Source organism: Mixophyes fleayi, chromosome 3, assembly GCF_038048845.1.
Source record: "Mixophyes fleayi isolate aMixFle1 chromosome 3, aMixFle1.hap1, whole genome shotgun sequence".
NCBI lineage: Eukaryota > Metazoa > Chordata > Amphibia > Anura > Limnodynastidae > Mixophyes > Mixophyes fleayi.
This window is the reverse complement of record NC_134404.1, coordinates 252,842,076-252,862,361: the sequence shown is the minus strand read 5'-3', so window position 1 is coordinate 252,862,361 and position 20,286 is coordinate 252,842,076. Positions and strand designations below refer to the sequence as shown.

The 20,286-nt window shown below is 38.5% G+C and overlaps 1 protein-coding gene across 3 annotated transcripts in view; it reads left to right on the top strand.

Moving 5' to 3' along the window:
- SYNJ2 (synaptojanin 2) overlaps window positions 1–20,286 on the top strand; it is a 183,554-nt gene that overhangs the window by 30,546 nt on the left and 132,722 nt on the right. For all 3 annotated transcript variants that reach the window (XM_075203410.1, XM_075203409.1, XM_075203411.1), the window contains exons 2-3: window positions 7,863–7,949; window positions 13,640–13,913. In XM_075203410.1, coding sequence (XP_075059511.1) covers window positions 7,863–7,949; window positions 13,640–13,913 — 361 coding nt within the window. The remainder of the gene's footprint in view (window positions 1–7,862; window positions 7,950–13,639; window positions 13,914–20,286) is intronic.

Sequence of the window (20,286 nt, the reverse complement as noted above, 5' to 3'; positions counted from 1 at the left end):
GAATGGGTTGGAGGGGGGGAGGGAGGGGAGCACAAACCAAAGTTTTTTATTGGAAATAGACACAATGGGGAGAAGGTGAAGAGGAGACAACAATCAATCAATTACAATCAATCGTCGTCTTCATCTTCCTCAGGACTGTCAAGGGTGTTATAGTCTCTTAACAGGCTATGGATAAGCCTGCGACAGTCCTGGATGGTCATCTTCTCCCGCTTCAAGATGAGGCTGTTGTTCCATCTGGGGAACCTTTCAGTGCCTCACTCCATCGAGAAATTTCACCAGGTTCTGGGTAAATTAGTGCGCCCACAGAAGTGGGGAGACCTATCACGCTGGTGGAGAGTTGGCCAAGTGCCCAGGAACAGCAAGATACCAGGATTCCTTGAACCTCCTGTTGACAAACTCTTTTTCCTGTGGAACTATTGCATGACTAAGGTGATTGGAGAACTTTTCTGGGACTCCTATTGACACTGGTGATCCACTGACCTATTGTTTAAATTTATGCTTTGTTGTGTTACTGTAGAAAAAGTAAAGAGAGCGTTGTATCTTTCGTCCTCTTCCTTGCCTGTGTGATTCCTGAATCTAAGAGGGCAGGGTAATTTAGTGAACTTCGGTTCTAAAAACCCGGTATCCTCACACCCACTCCAGTATTAGTAAAGAAGCATCAGTAAACTCTGCTAGCATCTACCAAAGTGCTTATCATTATCATCTATTTATCTTGTGACAAAATGCGTTGATACATGTCTTGGTGAACAGTACACTTGATGTGGCTATATGCTTTTGGAATGGTCAGACTTCATTCGCTGTGACGAGCAAGCATTTTGCTTTTATCCAATGTGCATAATTGTTGTTACTAATAAAAGCTATGTATACTCTATGAAGTTTCCCCTTTTTTACTTTTTATACATACTGTATATCATAAACCAAGTAGTCAGTATATTGATTTGTGTCTTTTTAATGAAATGGCTTGCCAGTATCCTTGAATGTGGACTAATGAAATCACACACCTATTTCAAACAAGAGGAAACATATTGGTGCTCTAGTGCTGATGACTGATCTAATAACCAGGGCTGTAACTAGGGCTGTGGGACAGGGGCGACCGCCCAGGGCGCAAAGCTGAAGGGGGGCGCAATTTAGCAATATTTTAGGTTAATTTGGTTAAAATTGAGGGCTAGCGGGGCGGTGTTTGTCTTTCTCGTCCCAGGCGCCAGAATTCTAAGTTACGGCTCTGCTAATGACAGACATTTGTATCATATATTCTCTACAAGAAGATCAGTGTGGAACTGAGTTTGCATATTACAATCAATGTAAGGGAGTGTAGGACTTTAAGATGGAAAGCTTTTATAGTGCAAGTCTGCTCATTTGATTACAGTCTTTAATAACTCAATGGCATTCCAGGAACATGGTCAGCAAAAACATCTGCAAAGCCTTTTATTTTTGGCAGCACCTGCTGTGCTGTCAGCTGGCTGGAAGTTGGGCCAGTGATTGCTGGAATTTTCATTCAGACAATTCTGGTGTTTTTTACCCATGCATAAACATTTCTCCAGAGACTGAACCACCATATGTGAACAGTAAGTACACTGCCCCATAAAACAAAGCCTGGATATTTGCTCTGCAAAGCAGTTTCATTCTTCATAATTGAACAAAGCTGTTAAACTTGACAGTGGGCAATAATAGATGTGGTAGTTAAGCCTCTTGACATCTGAAGTATTGGTTTTGTCTAATGTGTTAATAGAATACGTTTTAAATCCACAAATACACTTGTGTAATAGTTCGGGGGTAATTTAAGATGTGCAGTATAAAAGCTTAGATTGTCACATGATACATACATAATGAAATACGTAAAACAGCTTATGATAAAACATAATCAGAGTAGTACTTGAGTTTTTATATTTAGTGGATGGCCTAGGTATAAAAAGAGACATTGAAATTTGAAAAACCCCCTAAAAAACGATGCACCCACACACTAGCTTTGACCGCCACAAAATAAAGTATGGAGTCCCCTGGACTTCCCTTTGCTGGCGGCTAGTGTGAGAAAATGCTTATAATGGCTGCTGTTGAAAGGAAGAACTGGGATACTAGACATTGATCAGGGGGTCAGTTTTAGTATGTAGGTCAGTGGTTTTTTTTCATGGGTTTTTTTAATTTTTGGGTGTTTTTGCATTTCGACTATGATGGATCAAGAAATGTAGATTTTGCTTTTGATTTGGATTGTGAAAAATCATCATCATTATCACCATTTATTTATATAGCGCCACTAATTCTGCAGCGCTGTACAGAGAACTCGTTCACATCAGTCCCTGCTCCATTGGAGCTTACAGTCTAAATTTCCTAATACACACACACACACACACACAGACAGACATAGAGAGATGTACAAATAATATTAGGGCGCTAGATAGGACCTATAAGATAATTACAGCTGCCCCTGAACGCTAGGATGCAAACCTAGACCAAAAGACAGATAGACATAAAACAGATATAGAGGCGCTAGTAATTACTTAATTAAAAAATTATTGACATTTATTGTTATAAACATACACCAGGAACATATATTCCCTAAATAGGGATTTTAACAAAAAGCTCCTATACCTTGGGTGGAGCAGGTAAAAAATCACAGCACTATCAGCTATGAGCACTCGGACAGTTATTTGAAATGACAACCAATATTAATAAAAGTCAATAAACTCCATAGATGAATTGAATGAAAGTGGGGATGACACAATTTGTTAGGAACTCATATAGTGTAGAGTATCATGTTAGACTCTTGCTGAAATACATGTCCAGATGGTATAGCAAACGCCATATATGAGTTCTCACAATGCCGTTTATGCAATGGTATAATTTATCAAACCGGCATCATCTCCGCATGAGAGACCACCAGGGAGAGAAACACAATATCAATGGTTTGAAAAGAATAAAGGGGGCAGTGCACCCTTGATCTTAATACAAGCTGGATCTCTTCTGGTGAAATATGATAAAATTAGATCACTATCTTCAGTATAAGAAGAGCGCTTAGTATAGTCAATGTAGCAAACTGCAGTTTGGAAATGTTCTTTTGAAAAAAAAAACCTCACTTTTCGTAGTGTGGTTTTGATCTCTCACCCTCTAGAGTGTCCTCAGACGGTTATTGCGGCTCACTGAAGCTTAGCGTAATATAACCTCAAAGTTTCATCTTCCAGAGCGTCCTCAGACGATTGTTGGAAATAGATGCAAAAAACTTTGAATGGAAAAGCCGTTGTTTCGTCCGTCAGTCCGCATGAGATACAAACAAACCAGATATCCGCTAGTGAGATCCCCGGGGTCTCTAGATTTTCAAGAAAAACTTTCAAAGTTATAAATGTAAAAGCTTGACGCGTTTCTCGACATGTCGTTTCATCTGAAGAGATCCAGCTTGTATTAAGATCAAGTGTGCACTGCCCCCTTTATTCTTTTCAAACCATTGATATTGTGTTTCTCTCCCTGGTGGTCTCTCATGCGGAGATGATGCCGGTTTGATAAATTATACCATTGCATAAACGGCATTGTGAGAACTCATATATGGCGTTTGCTATACCATCTGGACATGTATTTCAGCAAGAGTCTAACATGATACTCTACACTATATGAGTTCCTAACAAATTGTGTCATCCCCACTTTCATTCAATTCATCTATGGAGTTTATTGACTTTTATTAATATTGGTTGTCATTTCAAATAACTGTCCGAGTGCTCATAGCTGATAGTGCTGTGATTTTTTACCTGCTCCACCCAAGGTATAGGAGCTTTTTGTTAAAATCCCTATTTAGGGAATATATGTTCCTGGTGTATGTTTATAACAATAAATGTCAATAATTTTTTAATTAAGTAATTACTAGCGCCTCTATATCTGTTTTATGTCTAGACATAGAGAGAGACAAGCAGCCAATTAACCTACTAGTATGTTTTTGGAGTGTGGGAGGAAACCGGAGCACCTGGAGGAAACCCACGCAAACACAGGGAGAACATACAAACTCCACACAGATAAGGCCATGGTCGGGAATTGAACTCATGTCCCCAGCTCAGGGAGCTGCGAGCAAAAAGCTGACGTTAAAACTACCGTAATAACGTTATTTACGCTCACTATTACCATAATACACTATTACCGTAATAACGGTAATAGTGCGCAGGTCGCGTTACTTGTACAAGTAATGCGGCCAATTGAATTCTCCCTTATTGTTATAAGCATTTTGATTAGTTTAATGCTATAGAAGTTTCTCACTATATGATATTTGAACCTTTGATTTCTCTTTGCCAATAATAAGTAATTCATTTCTAATTACAATCTTCACTGGAAATGATGAAACTGTTTACAGATTATTAATATCCAGGTTGTGGGTATGTTTTTTTGTTTTTTGTATATAAGTGATACTAGTCTTGATTGGTGACATGGCTATGTTGTCTGCCATATTTCAAATGCATGTTGTTTCATTTAGAACAATATGTTCGATATTTACTTCACAATGTGCAGACATTTGCGAGATATGTCACAATCACTTGAGTAAGACATTGATCCTGCAATAAAGTTACTCAACAATAAGGAGTACCTGTAGTCTCATATTCTTTAACCCCTTCAGTACTAAGGAAGAGTGGGGCTGTGATGTCATTAAGCCATCCTGCCCCCCCTCTTCTTTATTACCTGGTGCCTTTGTTTTCCTCCCCTTGCCTCTGTTCTTTTACTTACCTCTGTAATGGCTTCTTTCATATCTTCTCTTCTCTCTTCTTGCTTTTGCCTCGGTTTTTTTTTCTGTAGTACCCTGCTCCTCCACCAACGAAGGGGAAGCCACTCCCGCCCCCCCCCCCCTGCCCTGCAGAGAAAACAAAAAAAGACAAACACGAAAGAAGAAAAAAAAAAAAGGTTTAAAGCAACAAAAAAATAAAAAAATCAGTCGGCAATGAGGGCCAGGGCCGGGCCCCCTAGCATGCCTGGGCCCCGGTAATTAGTACCCCCTCTCGGTGACCCTGATCTCCCCCCATCCTAACACCTAGAAACTCAGGGGCACCACCGTATGGTGATCACATATGAGCACCAAACAATAGCTACTAAGGGGCCATATCATTTGAAAGAGGGGGCTTCCGTCTTCAAATGAGGGGTCCTTTTAATAGTTATTATCTGGTGATCATGAGACAATAATATCCTACACAACAGAAAAATAACTATGATATACAATAATATGGATGGAGAGCCTACCCTAGCTTAAAAAAAAAATCAAGGGCAGCCTTATTTGAAAGAAAGGAGTCTCTTTTTTGAAATGATATGGCCCCTTAGTGTTTATTATTTGGTGCCCACATGTGATCACTAGACAATATCAACCTACATTAAAGAGTTCAGGATGGTGGAGCTTATTGTAATTCACAGATTTCTCCCATTAGCTAGAGATTCAGGGGGACTCTCATTTGAAAGAGAGGAGTCCCCTGTTTCAAATAGGGTGCACCTTAGTAGTTACTGTCTGGTGACAATAACACCCTACACTACAGTAAGCATTAAGCCCAAAGAGGGAAGTGTTATAATGCCCACCTCTCCCCCATCCTGGCTTCAAAAGTATCAGAGCTACCCTCATTTTCCGTGGTACTATGTTTAGTTTTCAAAATGTTATGCCTTGTTGGCTACTCATATTGTTTCTACACATTTTATGCATGTCATTACAAAACGTGCAAATAGGCAAAAAATGCATTTACAAGTGCAGATTTTATTTTGAAAAACAGTGTAAAAGGCTTTCTTTTACTTTTTTGTGGATTAATGCCAAAGCAAAAAACACAAAGTAGTTCTTTGTGGTATTAATTAAAATATATGCATATTTGCGCTTTTTTTAATTTTTAATTACAAAAAGGAGGTATAAGAAAGCTAATGATATTCTGATACTTCAAATTATTCTGAAATGAACAAGGAATAAATTGTCTGGGTACCGCACAAACGTTGCTGGTATTGATGTTGGAGTGTGACCTACCCAAAAAAGGGTCAGCGGCAAAGGGTTTAAAGCAGGATGTGCTCAACCCAGTACTCAAGCTACAAACAGGTCATGTTTTCAGGATTTCTGTCTATAGAAAGAAGTTGGGTAATTACTGACCCAGCCAAATAGGTTAACTCACTGCATGATTAAAGAAATCTTGAAAATATGAACTGTTGGTAGCTTTTGAGGACTAAGTTTTGCCGCCTCTGGGTTAAAGTATAATATTTTGGATTGTGCAAGTTACTGTTGCTCAAATAAATAAAGTCTTGTGTATTGGCTCATGAATGTATCAACCGAATATTGGTGACTGCCTTACACACAGATAGAGCAGTGTTTATTACAGCTAATGGTTCAGCACAAAAACATTTGCAATTGGAATTTTCCAAACTAAACCCATTGTATCATATATCTTTCACAAGATCAAGAGCAAATACTCTGCTTCTTCATCCTTGGCTTTTTTTGCTGCAGAATTTATTGCAATAAAGTTTTCTTCATCTGTACGGAAACTAGAGTGCGTGAAAAAGAAAGCTGCAACATATGAAACAAATTAAAGTAATATAAAATAATACTTATTTCAAATGATTTTTAATTAGATAATAACAAACTTATTTCCAAAGCAAAATAACAATTAGAATTGCCAGGCAGTTTCATTTAGAACAATGCTGATTTTCCTTCTTAAATGTTTATTGCCTCTAACAAATCATACAGTTTTGTAATATAACAGTGATAATTTAGAAATAAACTTTTCTAGATCATGTCAAAAATGAGTATTAAGCAATGCATGGCTATCTGGTTTTGTAAATACTCCATATCCTGTCTGGAAGGCAGTGTTCTGTACAGATACTGTTAGTGTATAGTTGACAACTGTCCATAATTTCCATGAAATAATGGTTCCTGCAAATGTCCCTATTTTTCAAAATTGAGCAACTGCACATGCACATGAAAATTCCTCTCTTTCTACCCCTTAAATGTAATTCATATGATCCTTTCTTATTTTTTGGATTTTATACTTTGATATTTATTAAAGAAAAGCATTTACAATGTAAAAAATATGTTATACTCTGAATAAGCGCCTGTGAATTGTTAACAAACCTCTAATTACAAGCTGTTCGCTAGTTTGGGTGTTCGTAATCATCATCATCATCCTCTACTTATACCTGTCCCTGACCACCTGCAAATAAAACCACTTTTTCAGTTGAATATGCGGCTACGTCCCAGTCTGATTCCATCCGCATTTGCTTGAACCGGTTCTAACTGTATACTGTCTACATTAGAATACACCTTCCCTCTCCCTGTCAATCCTCTTCAGGCATAAGGAGTCATAAGTGGCCAAAAGTTGCAGGTCTGAGTAGCCGCAATTGTGTACATTGTCTTTCTGAACATGTGCAGTGCAAAAAAACACAAAAATATGCTAGGCAAATGGACACTCTGAATCAGGTCCCATACATCTAAACATAGTTCATCCAAATCTTGCACTGAGAGTTGTAATGAAGATAGCATTATACCACTGAAACAATGAGAAAAGTTAAGGAGAGATTTTCCTGCAGATAGGGACAACATGGAGTGCAGTTACTCTTTTCATTGATCCCGTGAAGCTGTCTCTATAGTGCTTTACATATTAACCAGTAAATCCTATTCTGCACTGAAGAATTCCATTAATGACAATACAAGCTGTCCATAGTTGGATATTCTGTGTCGGCAAAAGCCGGGTAGGGTTTTAAACCCCAAGAGGGAAAGCATTAACTGAAAGGACCACCGTGCATTTTCTATTACCCCATACTTTTCTGATTAGGCTGCAGTCCAGATTGGTGTTGATTCTAAGGCTCATGTGGGAATGTAAAATATACCTTTTTAGTTATAAAGCAGAATTTTAACTAGTTTTGTGGGTTTTTTTTTGCAGCACCTGATGAAAAGGAAGCAATTAAAGGACAATATGAGAGACTCCAGGAAGCCTATGGGTGCCTGGGTGAGCTTAAATTGAAATCAGGTAATATGTTTGTTTTTTGCTATTTGAAACTGTCATTTATTTTTATTTATTTATTTTTTGAATTGGCCAGTATTTTTTTATTACTAAATCATAATAAGTGTCTTTTGCAGTACAGAACAATTAGCACATCTGTAAAGAGCATTTGTAGGGAATAAGATTGAATGCACATAAAAATAACATTGAGCCATTGTCTGTGAGGTTAACAGCAATAGCTACTGAACCGGTCTGGTGTATGGTGTGCTGCTAGGAAAGAAGAACTATGAGATAGGGAACAGGAAAGAAAAGGAAGAGGGAGGGAGGGATGATGGGCAAGAACCAGGAGGATCAGAACTAAGAAATTAGATAGTTATGTTAAGAAGGAGATTTGAATATGGGAATAGGCGGCCCAAGTCCCTGTTTGACTGTGCATGCTTTACCCTTGTTGCCAGGAAAAACTTTCACCTTAGCCAGACAACTTCTGGACTGTCCGTCTCCTACACCCTCACTCATTAGCTGATGTTACTTGGTTTGAAAGTACCAGCATTAAATGGCTATAACTATGGCCATGGACAACCAGCAAATGTAATTTAGATTAAAGACTTTTGAAAAAAGGTGTAAATCTGTTTTAAATATCAGTATATTTATTTTTCGGCATGCCAGGTAGAAACAACATCACATATCTTTATAGATCAGAATTTAGTAAGTACAGATGATGCAAGCAAACTTTATCGTGTAAACAGTAACAGATGGATGTCGGAACATGAGGTGCATCATCTGGAAATAGTAGCCCTCAGAATTGCAGTCATATTGCTATGGGTAGTTTGCTGGGTAGTGCAATAAAATCACCTCAATATGTAGTATACTTAATCGTTTTTTCAACTTTAAAATACAGGGGCAAACGCAGGATTTGTAGAGAGGGGTTTCCACACCACGCCACCAGTGGGAGTGACCAGCATGGATGGGGGCGTGGCTATAATTTTAGACAGTGCTTGGCTACTCCCAAACTCTTCCTATTCCCATCATATAAACGGCAATGCTGTGTGCACTACTATTAGGTGCATGTAGCTTTCCCTTTTCCAGCAGAGCCGTTTGAAGAGGGACAGGGACACACAGCAGGGGAGAGAGGGGCGGAGACACAAAGCAGGGGAGATAGAAAGTGCAGATAGAAGCAATCAGATACATTCTGCACACAATACGCAAAGTGGCTGGTCCCGGGGGCAGCGTCCAGCCACCTCAAGCATACAGTGCCCCTGGCTGGGAGGGGGGTTTCCAGGCACTAGGAAACCACCCTGGGTGCGCCCCTGAAATATACCACTTTGCTTCCTTAGTCCTTAATCTCCTATAATCTGATGAGTGCACCGTTTAATGACAATAAAATAAAGCACAGTTGAACAAATGTGTAAATATAATACTCTTGACATCACACAACTGACATGTATTTGCATTCCTTTTTTTCAAATGCAGTTTTAGTTCTGCAGCCTAAAGACTTTCACAAATTCATCTCAACCAGCTGTCAAGTGTTTAGCCTGTCACAAACATAACTGAGGACTCTAGGGAAATAACATGCATTTTTTTCTTACTTTGTTAAACTGGTTTTTCAGGTTTTACTTTTCAATCTGGAACTGTTTATGCACTTAAAGTGGATCTGCCAACATTTTTTACATTTACAATACAGAGAATAATAATTATTTTTGACAATTAGAGCCCCTACAAAAGCATGCCATATAACTATATCAGAGCTTCTGCTTTAAGACTTGGCAGTGCTCTCTTCTCTTTACAGTCAGCTCCCTCCTATGTGTGAACGCTTATAGGGCCATTACGTCACCCTCCCTCTCAATACATTAACATACAAGGTGTGCACAAAGGCTGTTATTTTTGTTTAGTTTACATGGCAAGGTGAAAAGCAAGCAGAAAGCTAAATGTTTGTAGTAACCACTAACAAAACCTGTGTGTAAGAGATTTCAAGGTATGTGTATCCAGCTGCCGGTTTGAAAAGTGGAGATGTTGCCTATAGCAACCGATCAGATTCTAGCTATCATTTTGATGAATGTACTAAATAAGTGATAGCTACAATCTGATTGGTTGTTATAGGCAACATCTGCACTTTTCAAACCCGCAGCTTGATACATTTACCCCTTAATCTTATACACACACAACTAGAATTGCACTGTTTAGAGAGGTGATGTTTTAAAACAAAACTATCATGGCATTTACACTTGGATATCTGAGTGCTGCATTTCAAATATGACAAGCAGGAACTTATGGAAAAAAAAGTAATAATAAGAATTAACATCTGACCAAAATATGCACCCAACAAGCATGACATGATTGTTTACATTGTTTCCATAAAAAAAGTATTGAAATTAGTTCTTGGTGTACTTGTCACTTTCCTAGTTTTGATTAAACAATTACTGCACAATACTGACTAAAGGCTGCATTTAAAGCTAAGAGTAAACCCAACTATAATATGAAATTATATTACAAGGGGTAAAAATTTAGAAAGTGAGGACAAATTTAGAGTTGGAAGGGGGTATGTTTTAGTTGAGCTCTGAATTGCAATGCAAAAATAAAGCTACATAGTATTTGTGTACAGGCAGTATCTTCCCAGCATCCAAATTAAAAATTGCATTTGCACCTTATGCATCACAACATGGTTTGTCCCGGTGCAAGTTTGCACCCTTTGCTGAATTTGCTCCTAATCCTAAATGAGTCCCTAAGTGTTATTTGTTTTCATGTTCGATTACATTACAATGCTTTTACAATTCAGTGCACAACTCAAGAAAAAGCGGCTGATGCAAAGTTGGCAGCAAATTACAGACCCAAATTGCATTCACTAAAAAAGACGCAATGGCGGCATATGCAAAGCTGCAACTTTTGCAAGGTACGTGCAGGTCTGCATCAGTAGAATATGCTCCTGGTTTATGCCGGATTATATGTCTTATGCACATGGTCTTAACCTTTTTTTCTTTTTTTACAAAATGCTTATTTGCTATTAGGCATTGAGAAACAATTCTCTAACTTATGTAAATAAAAAATTGCTTAAACATGCACACAGAAGCATAGTGTATGCACGTGCAAGAAATAAATCACCTATCAGTGTCAGCCAAGCACAAATGGCAAACGTCATCATCATTTAATATCTGCCCTTGCCCACCCACAAATAACATGTCTTAGACAGGAGCACATGCGTCTGTTCACCTGTCTGCATCTGTTCGCAATTGTATGAACACGCCCTTCTGTACTCGGCCTACGCTAGAAAGCCCCTTCCCTCCCCTGTCCCGTCTCCCCTCGCACAGGCTGGCTTAAGTGCCAGAATCGTGCAAATTTGCATTGCCATCTTTCTGGGCATACGCAGAGTGCTTTCATGCAAGATACGCTACCCGAACTGGCATAGTACTCATCAACCCCAAAGTGCGCATCTGGTGTCACAAAGGTGAATCTTTTTCTCACTGTTATAGCTAGAGGAACATTGTCACCATACTGAATGTTTTAACACTATTAATTTACACTTTGTTGGCACTTGGTATGCATTCTGGAAGGAGCATTAAATACATAAAAAACAAAAATAGAATTCCAATAAGAGAAAGTAGAGTTGTTTCAACAATTGGAATGAATAATAACGTTGTGAAAATGTATCCTGCAGAAAAAAAGGTCTTTCTCAAAAATAAAGACCAGTTGTCATTATGATTGTAACTGTCATATTCAGCACAAAAGCTTCATCATAAGTTTGAGTCTAGTTATACTGCTGTTTTTATAGCAAATATTGAAAAGTCAAGTCCGTGAACAGATGGTGGCGTTATGTGGATTTTGGTAGATGGATAGAGGGTCTGTAGTTTTGTGTGGTATATGCTGTAATTTATGTGACTGTTGTGGAGTAATTTGATTTGAAGATTATCTTATTATCCTTTGTGCCATGACATTAGGCTCAAATGTTTTAGTATTGCAATAATAATACTTATGCAAATTCTTATTTTTATAAAACCAAAAATATATATGTACCAGGTTACTATTGTACAGTTACCTAATTTGTAGTTACTCATCTCCACTAAACTACATTGGAATCTTCATATTTCTTTATACATAATACTATAATATAGTCATTATTGACAAAACATTAAAAAAACCCAAATTTTTTATCTTTCTTCCCCCGCCTTAATATTAGGATGTTAGGTCTACGGTACATAAAATGCATTTTTACAGTTTCTGCTGATTGCAAACACATGTCCTAGCATGTTTACGCTACCGTCATCACCATCACTTGGCACATACACCAGACCTATAGTTGGTGCAAGTGATGCAAAAGAAAAACACGTACCTTTTGAGAAGCCCAAAGCTTGAATTAGATGCTGCTGCTGCGTGCCCTCGAGCTTGGCACGCCCTTACTGTACATTGACTACATGCATACGCCCAGTCCCCTCTCCTTTCCTCCCCTGAAATCGTAGGCTGTAGTAAGGGTTCTTTGCGCTTGATGATAAATTGAACGTTGCTGCATTCTCTGGTATATGGTTCGTTTCTTGGCATGCCAGATCGATTTTACATAAAATGTGGCAGGTATTTACGTCCCTTAATGAGTCAGGCCCTGATAGTTCATCAATGGAGAACCATTAATGTAACCTATAATACTATAAGTATACCAAGTTATATGAGTAAATTCAGTTTGGGCTTAAATTTGTACTACAATTTCTTTCTTTTACTGGGAAAACCATGGGATCTGAAGCTTGCTCCAATGCCATATAATAATCGATAATTTACATCTTTTTAGATCCCAAATAAGGTAAAACAGTTCCAGGAACATAATGCAACTTGTCCTTTTAATTTGGGCTCATCAGATGTCTACATTGTGGTAAATAATTATTGCAGTATAAAGATTTTCGAAGGATAAAAGGGGAAATGTCCTGGTGTCTATGTCACAGGTCGTCCTCTGCACAATAGATTCCGATTCTGAACATTGACTGAAAAGTGACAGTTTTTTAATGTTTTTAACATTAGCCATTGTTGTGTGTACAGTTCTTTGCATCTTTATTTATTATATATTCTTTATCAGTAAAGATTTGCTAAAGGGACTTATTTACTTAATTTTGTACACGTTCAGCATTCACATTGGGCCAGAGTCATTAAGGAGAACAAAGTGAAAAAAGGAGTAAGTTTGTTCTTGGACAAGCCATGTTGCAATGTAAGGGGTGCAACTTAGTTTATTATTTTGCACATAAGGAAAATACTGGCTGCTTTTTCATATAGCACACAAATACTTGATAGATTTATTTTTACACTGAAATTTAAAGTGGACGTAGGACATGCCCTATCCCAACTATAAATCTATTGCCACAGTTTAAATTTCCCTCCCCCTCCAATGCAACATGATTTTGCCATGGTGCAAATTTACTCCTTTTTATGCTTTGCTCTCCTTTAAGACTCAGACCTATTATGTTCATTGTTATAGTACTTTGTCTTCACAGTTTGTGAACCTGGTGAATTATACATACACGTAAGTTGAGTATAAAAGTTTCACAAGAAAGTACTAGTTGAATGGAATATAGCCAGCTTATTTCAAATGGATTTTTTTTTTATATAACTTAAGGATTTTGGAAATATTTGCTCAAATTATACCTTTACTGATTCAGTAATGACTGTAGATCACTATAAAGTAGGTTGAACTTTTTTAGTGATTATACATGTTTAGCTGGATCAAATTGCATTCTTGTTTCTTCTAGGGACCTCGCGATTGCACTTTCTTGTCTTGGTAAACGGATGCACCTCCGTGGGAAGAATTTTAGATGCTGAAGTTTACAAAATCACAACAACAGAATTCTGTCCACTCCAGGAAGAGACCAAAGAGGAGGAGCGAGTTACAGCTCTCAAGAAGATACTGAATTCAGGGATGTTTTATTTCTCCTGGCCAAATGCAGGATCAAATTTTGACCTTACTGTTCGAGCCCAAAAGCAAGGTGACCGTAGCAGTTATGAACCTGGGGACTGGTTCTTCTGGTTAGTATAACTGGTTAAAAATAGTCTGTTGCTCTATTAACCACCTCCCCCCAGTTATACGAAATATAAATGGAATAATGCACTGCAAAGTCAGATCAACGTCTGATTTTATATTACTGGGCAACAGAGCCATAACTTAAAATTTCAGCGCCTGGGGCGAAAAAGAAAACTGCAGCCCCCCTAGCTCTCAATAATTTTAACCAAATGAACCTAAAATATTCGTAAACTGCACCCCCTACAGCGTTGCGCCCTGGGCAGTCGCCCCCTGCTGGGCAATGTCTCAATGATATCACTGTTTCTTTCAAAATTGATAAGCTGTATACTGGTTCAACCCACAATATGGATGCCTCCACTGTGTGTAGGTAACAGGTACTCTTTCCTTCCAAAAGTATTTCATAACATTTATAATCTGTTGCGTTTAGTGTTCCATGACTGTATTTTAGTTACTTTTTGGCTCCTTTTTATTGGTAAGTTATGTTTAGTTGTAGAGCCACAGAAGTCTTGGGCTGTCTATATGGCTTAATGAGCCCTAATGATTTGTCATGTGCAGAGTAGAGACCCATGAACAAAATAATTGTAAACGAGCGATAGACTTGTCACGCGTTGCCATCCTTTGATAGTTATTCCACTGAGAAATTTTGCTTTTAGGTGCATATTCCCTTTAATTTAAAAATAAAATATTTGTTTAAAGTCTAATTCCCATGCAATACATTATAGAACACATCTTAATTCAAACCTTGTAAAAAAGAACTGCGTTTAAAGAGCACAACCAAACATCAGAGTAACATATAGAAAGTTTAATTAATTAAATTATTATGAACAAAAATGCATGAAAAATAAAATAAAAATAACCTACTTATTATTGTTACTTCCACCACATGACATGTCACAAACAGATTTGCTGCCATAGGATGAAGATTCAGCAAGACACTATCCACATTACCTGCTTTGCGCTGTTCCTTTTGTTACATTAGATCATATTTACAAGTGTAGTAACAGAAAAATATTTATTAAAGTAATAAAAACCTAAATGATTGTGTTTTAAACCAATATGCTGGCACCAATGTAAAACTAGTAATATGGAAACTCGCAACAGGAGACGACAGCTTGTGGTCTTGTACCCTTATTTGGTAGCTGCTTAATGTTATTGTGCAGGTAGTTGTCCAATAGAAACTTCCGTTAATACTGCAAAGTATACACTATAAAGCATACAATATGATATATGCAATACAGCATAGATACATTATATAGAATTGTGTTTATATGAAATTCCTAAATTTATTTTAGTTTTGTTAACTATTTTTAAGTTTCACATTTGTAAAAAGTAAGTTTAGTTCAGAAAACTCCTAATTTTTATACATGTTGAATTTAATAATTTCTACATTTAGAAAGCACAAAAAAAAAAAAACATTTTTAAGGATTAAATAAGGATTAAGAGGGATGCTTTTATGTTTGTTTTTTTAGTATAGTGTAAAAATGTATAGTGATGCTATCCAAGCAATTTGTAATAATTTTGCTGTCTTCCTCTAGTTTCATTAAATACATCCATCCAGGAGTATTGTTGTAAGAGTAGTACATACTTGCCTACTTTCGGCAAGTGTATTCCGGGAGAGGGGCGTGACTAGAGGGCAGGAGGGGGCGCGACCAAACGCGTCATTTTTGCCCCGTCCCCGTGGCGGAAATGCCATTTTGTCGCGGGGGCGGGGCCAAAATGACTTGATTCACCGCGAATCGCGTCATATAGGCTAGGCAGTTGCGGGATGCGGGAGACTTGCCCGCTCTCCTGGGAGTCCATGAGACCGACCCGAATTTCGGGAGTCTCCCGAACTTTCCGGGAGAGTTGGCAAGTATGGAGCAGTAAGTTGCGTCTGAGCACTTGTCTGCCTGTGTTCCTTTATTCCACATCCTCAATAAAGCAACTGACCTAACATGCTTAACTTTATTTTGATTAAAACAGTGGATTTTGTTTGGGCCAGTTTTGAGATTTGACTGAAATTATTTCCCTGTATGATTATGTGCACGCTGAACCCTACATGCTCTTCAGTTGAAAAGCAGAATTTACACAAAGTAGGAATTAAAAATCAAACCAGCTATGATAGCAAATCTAATAGTAAGTGTAATGCAACTGCAAATTATATTCACAAACCTTCTTTTGACTGATCTTTCTCAGTAACATTTACAAAAAGTTATAGGTGTTACTGTTATCTCATACTTGGACCAACTGCAAGTGTCTTTATGTGCTGTTTTACCTCTGATGAAACTGCAAGCTAAGTGGGTGGAGAAACGTGTCAGGTGAAGCTCTACAACCAATATATCAAACACGCTATATTATCATTTGGCGGCTACAGACAAATTTAATCAGCCTCTTTATTGGAGCGTTCTTTCTTTCCATCTGGCCATCGCAGATAGATCCCTCTTGTCATGGGCACTAGGAGTCTTTACCCAGGAAATCACCAGATGGTGGCTTACCAGAGTAATATAGATGGTAATAGGTACTCTGGTAGCAGGGTGACAACGGAACAGGAGGAACAGCAGATGGTGAGAGAATGCTCAGGAAAAGTCTATGACTAGCAGCACTGGAAATGAGTATATAACTGTACACGAGGAACCATATGGACAAGGAAACGTGAGGGTAGTCAGTGGTCTGCGTATAGCAAGTTGTACCACTGCTATAGTGAGGAGGAATGTCCAGAGGTAGCGAGGAGGCAGTGAGAGTCAGCGGTCTGCGTATAGCAAGTTGTACCGCTGTCTAGGTGAAGGAATGGAATCCAGGAGGAGGTAGATAACAGGGAAGTCAGTGGTCTGCGGATAGCAAGTTGCACCACTGCTATGTGAGAGGATACTGGAAACTGGTGTCACAGGGAACAGGAATCAATGGTCTGCATCTAGCAAGTTGTACCACTGAAATATAAATGTGAAGAGAGCACGAGGAGATGAATGCTATGCAGAGTATACACGGGCACACAGGACTTGATCCCACGATGATATCACAATACAAATGATAACAGAGCAGCACTGCTAAAGTATACAAAGTCACAATAACAATCCTGGCAAATAAGAAACAAAGTCAATGGTAGCGATAGTCTCAGTGGATAAAGGACTCCGGAGGAGAACACAACTCAGTCCAGCTAGATATGCAATCACAAGCAAAGTCAATGAGAAGTATGCATACCGCGGTTCAGGAGAGCAGGCTGTCAGAGAGATGTGCAGGGATACCTGAACGGCTGAAGGCCGGCAGGAGGAGAGACCACTGGAAGGTGGGAGCGGTAATCAAGTTGGTGCAGCACACGGCAAGTAAACCAGCATGAATGAGGCAATACTCTGGAAGCAGTAGTAAAAGGAACTGGAACATGAAGAACACGGGAGAGTTGAGGCGGTCTGAACTCCAGTAGCAGAGATGGTAGCAGCGGAGCGCTGACCCGATGAACACAGGAGAGTTGAGATGAGCTGGAACTTTGTAGAGGCAATGGAGGCAGCGGATAGGAATCAGCTGGCTGCAGACACGATGAACACCAGGGAGTTGAGGTGAGCAGGAACTCTGTAGAAACAACGGAGGCAGCGGATAGGAATCAGCTGGTGCAGACACGATGAACACAGGAGAGTTGAAGTAAGTCTGGAAACTCTGTAGACACAACGGAGGCAGCGGATAGGAATCAGCTGCTGCAGACACGATGAACACAGGAGAGTTGAAGTGGTCTGGAAACCACAAACGAATAACAGGAATCAGCAGAAGCTGAACACACGAGGAAACACAGGAACACCTTCAGAGGCTCATAGGAATGAGACTCCAAGATCAGGAAACGAGGTATTGACCTCAGGTGCTTTAAATAGGGAGTGTTGCCTGATCAGCCAATTAATGAAAAGGAACAGGTACTGAAGGCTTGAAAGGGCTGCACATGCGCAGACCCTCAGGATGGCGGACGGCCACGGTTCCTAAACACACGAGAAGTAGCACTCGCAGTACGGTGAGTGACACCTCTTTTGCTTGGACTGAGAAATTGATTTCCTGAATTGCACATAATAGTGTGTGAAAGACTGCAGATATGGAGATTTGAAAGCTCAAATATGGAGATTTGGATATAACTATAGCTGTTTAAAGGAGTTGGGTACGTGTTAACGGGGACGAGAACCCCGACACGATTTACACCTACACTAAAATGACGATTCCTGAAAAAATAAGAAGGCAATTTAAGCAGACTTACCTTAAACCCGAAGATCCAGCTCTCCGACAGCAGTGCCTGCAGACAGCCAGTAATTCCAATGAGGCAGCTGTCTGGCACTTCACTTGGGCGTCAGTGCACCGTTCATTCTTGTTAATTTAAAGTGGCAATGTTTGGACCCCTCAGGCTTACTGTTTATACAGTTTAACTATGTATGTATATATATATATATATATATATATATATATATATATATATATATATATATATATATATATAGTTATTCTAGTAATAGGAATACCGGCCGATAAACCTAACTGGACGCAGAATTTATGAATGTTTGTATTTGTATATGATGTATTCTCATGTATTTGAGAAATTGCTTATTTACTCTGCTGTTGGTGATTTAATAGATGCGTTGGGCGTTTTTGTCTTAGTGATTTTATTGTTCTATTAGTAATATTAATTTTACCATTTAATTCCATTAAGATCAGCTCTCTTATAATTTCTTTTTCTTTTATTGTTGGTTTCTTTTTGCAGTAGTTACAGTGCTTGCTACTTTGAGAGCTACAGATCAATTTGGATATTGGTTGTCATTGTTATTAATAACATTTATACTCGCTAGCGCCCCATAAATTTTCTTGTTTATGGGCTGTGGGCAGTTTTAGAGCATTCCTGTAAAATATTGCATATGTTACATTTTACTAATTGTAATTGATATACCTTACTATTTTATTGTAATCAGACAGCTTGATGAAAGTTGAGATACAAGAATATACTTTCTGCTTCAGGAAACATTAGTAGGCAGGACATAAAATTGGCAGATATATTTCCAATGTGCAAACTATACTAAAGCATTGGAAAATGCCAGTAATTAAAATTAAAACAGCACGCAATATCAGCAAAGGTAAAAAAAGAAGCCGTGAAAGGAAATACCCCACTCGGTGCTGAGCACTGATTAATGACTATTTATCTCCATTTCCTCTTTGGTTTCACTTATATTTCTGGTTTGGTGAAATTACTCTAACAAGTATTCTGTTATGGGAAATGTGTTATAGCTGGTAACATTGTCATGCAACAGATATGATAAAATTACTAACACAAAGCAATGCCTGCATAATAAACGTTATTTACTGACATTGCTCAAATACTCATTAACTCAGAGAAAACCAGTCAACAAATGTTTGCTCTGTCTGTCTAGTCTAGTGCGATAATGGGCAAAATACAGCCCTAGCTCCTTCCATGTTCCTACCAGCCTCAGCTCTTATTCTTTGCTTTTTGCCAAAGCTGAACTTCAATAATGGCCCCTGCTTTTATTTAATGAGAGCTGAAGCAGTGTGTGAAACTCAGCGGGTCATAAAATAGAGAATAAAACATAAAATCTTATTATTTGCCTGGAGTAGCTAACTTCCCCATCACATGACCTCCTCTACACAACACAGGGACACAAGTCCTGAGCATGGAACCCCTACAGTTGTGCTAGTGGGAGAGATTTCCTGGGGAAAAAGAACATGGATTCTATCATTTTAATTGTACAAACAATTCTGTGCAAAAGTTTTAGGCAGGTGTGGAAAAAATGCTGCAAAGTAAGGTGGCTTTCAAAAATAGTGTTAATAGTTTTATTTTTATCAATTAACAAAATGCAAAGTGAATGAACAGAAGAGAAATCTAAATCAAATCAATATTTGGTATGACCACCCTTTGCCTTCAAAACAGCATCAATTATTCTAGGTACACTTGCAGAAAGTGAGGCATTTTGTAGGATTATAGCCAAGTGTATGATTAACCAATCATAACAAACATGTAATAAGGATCATCATTTTAATATGTAGGTTGAAGCACAGTCATTAACTGAAACAGAAACAGGTGTGTAGGAGGCTTAAAACTGGGTGAGGAACAGCCAAACTCTGCTGCAAAGGTGAGTTTGTGGAAGACAGTTCCATATCACAGGTCATACACCATGGCAAGATTGAGCACAGCAACAAGACACAAGGTAGTTATACTGCATCAGCAAGGTCTCTCCCAGGCAAAGATTACAAAGCAGACTGGGATTTGAAAATGTGCGGTTCAGAATTGATGCTGTTTTGAAGGCAAAGGGTGGTCACATCAAATATTGATTTGATTTAGATTTCTCTTCTGTTCATTCACTTTGCATTTTGTTAATTGATAATAATAAACTATTAACACCTATTTTTGAAAGCCATCTTAGTTTG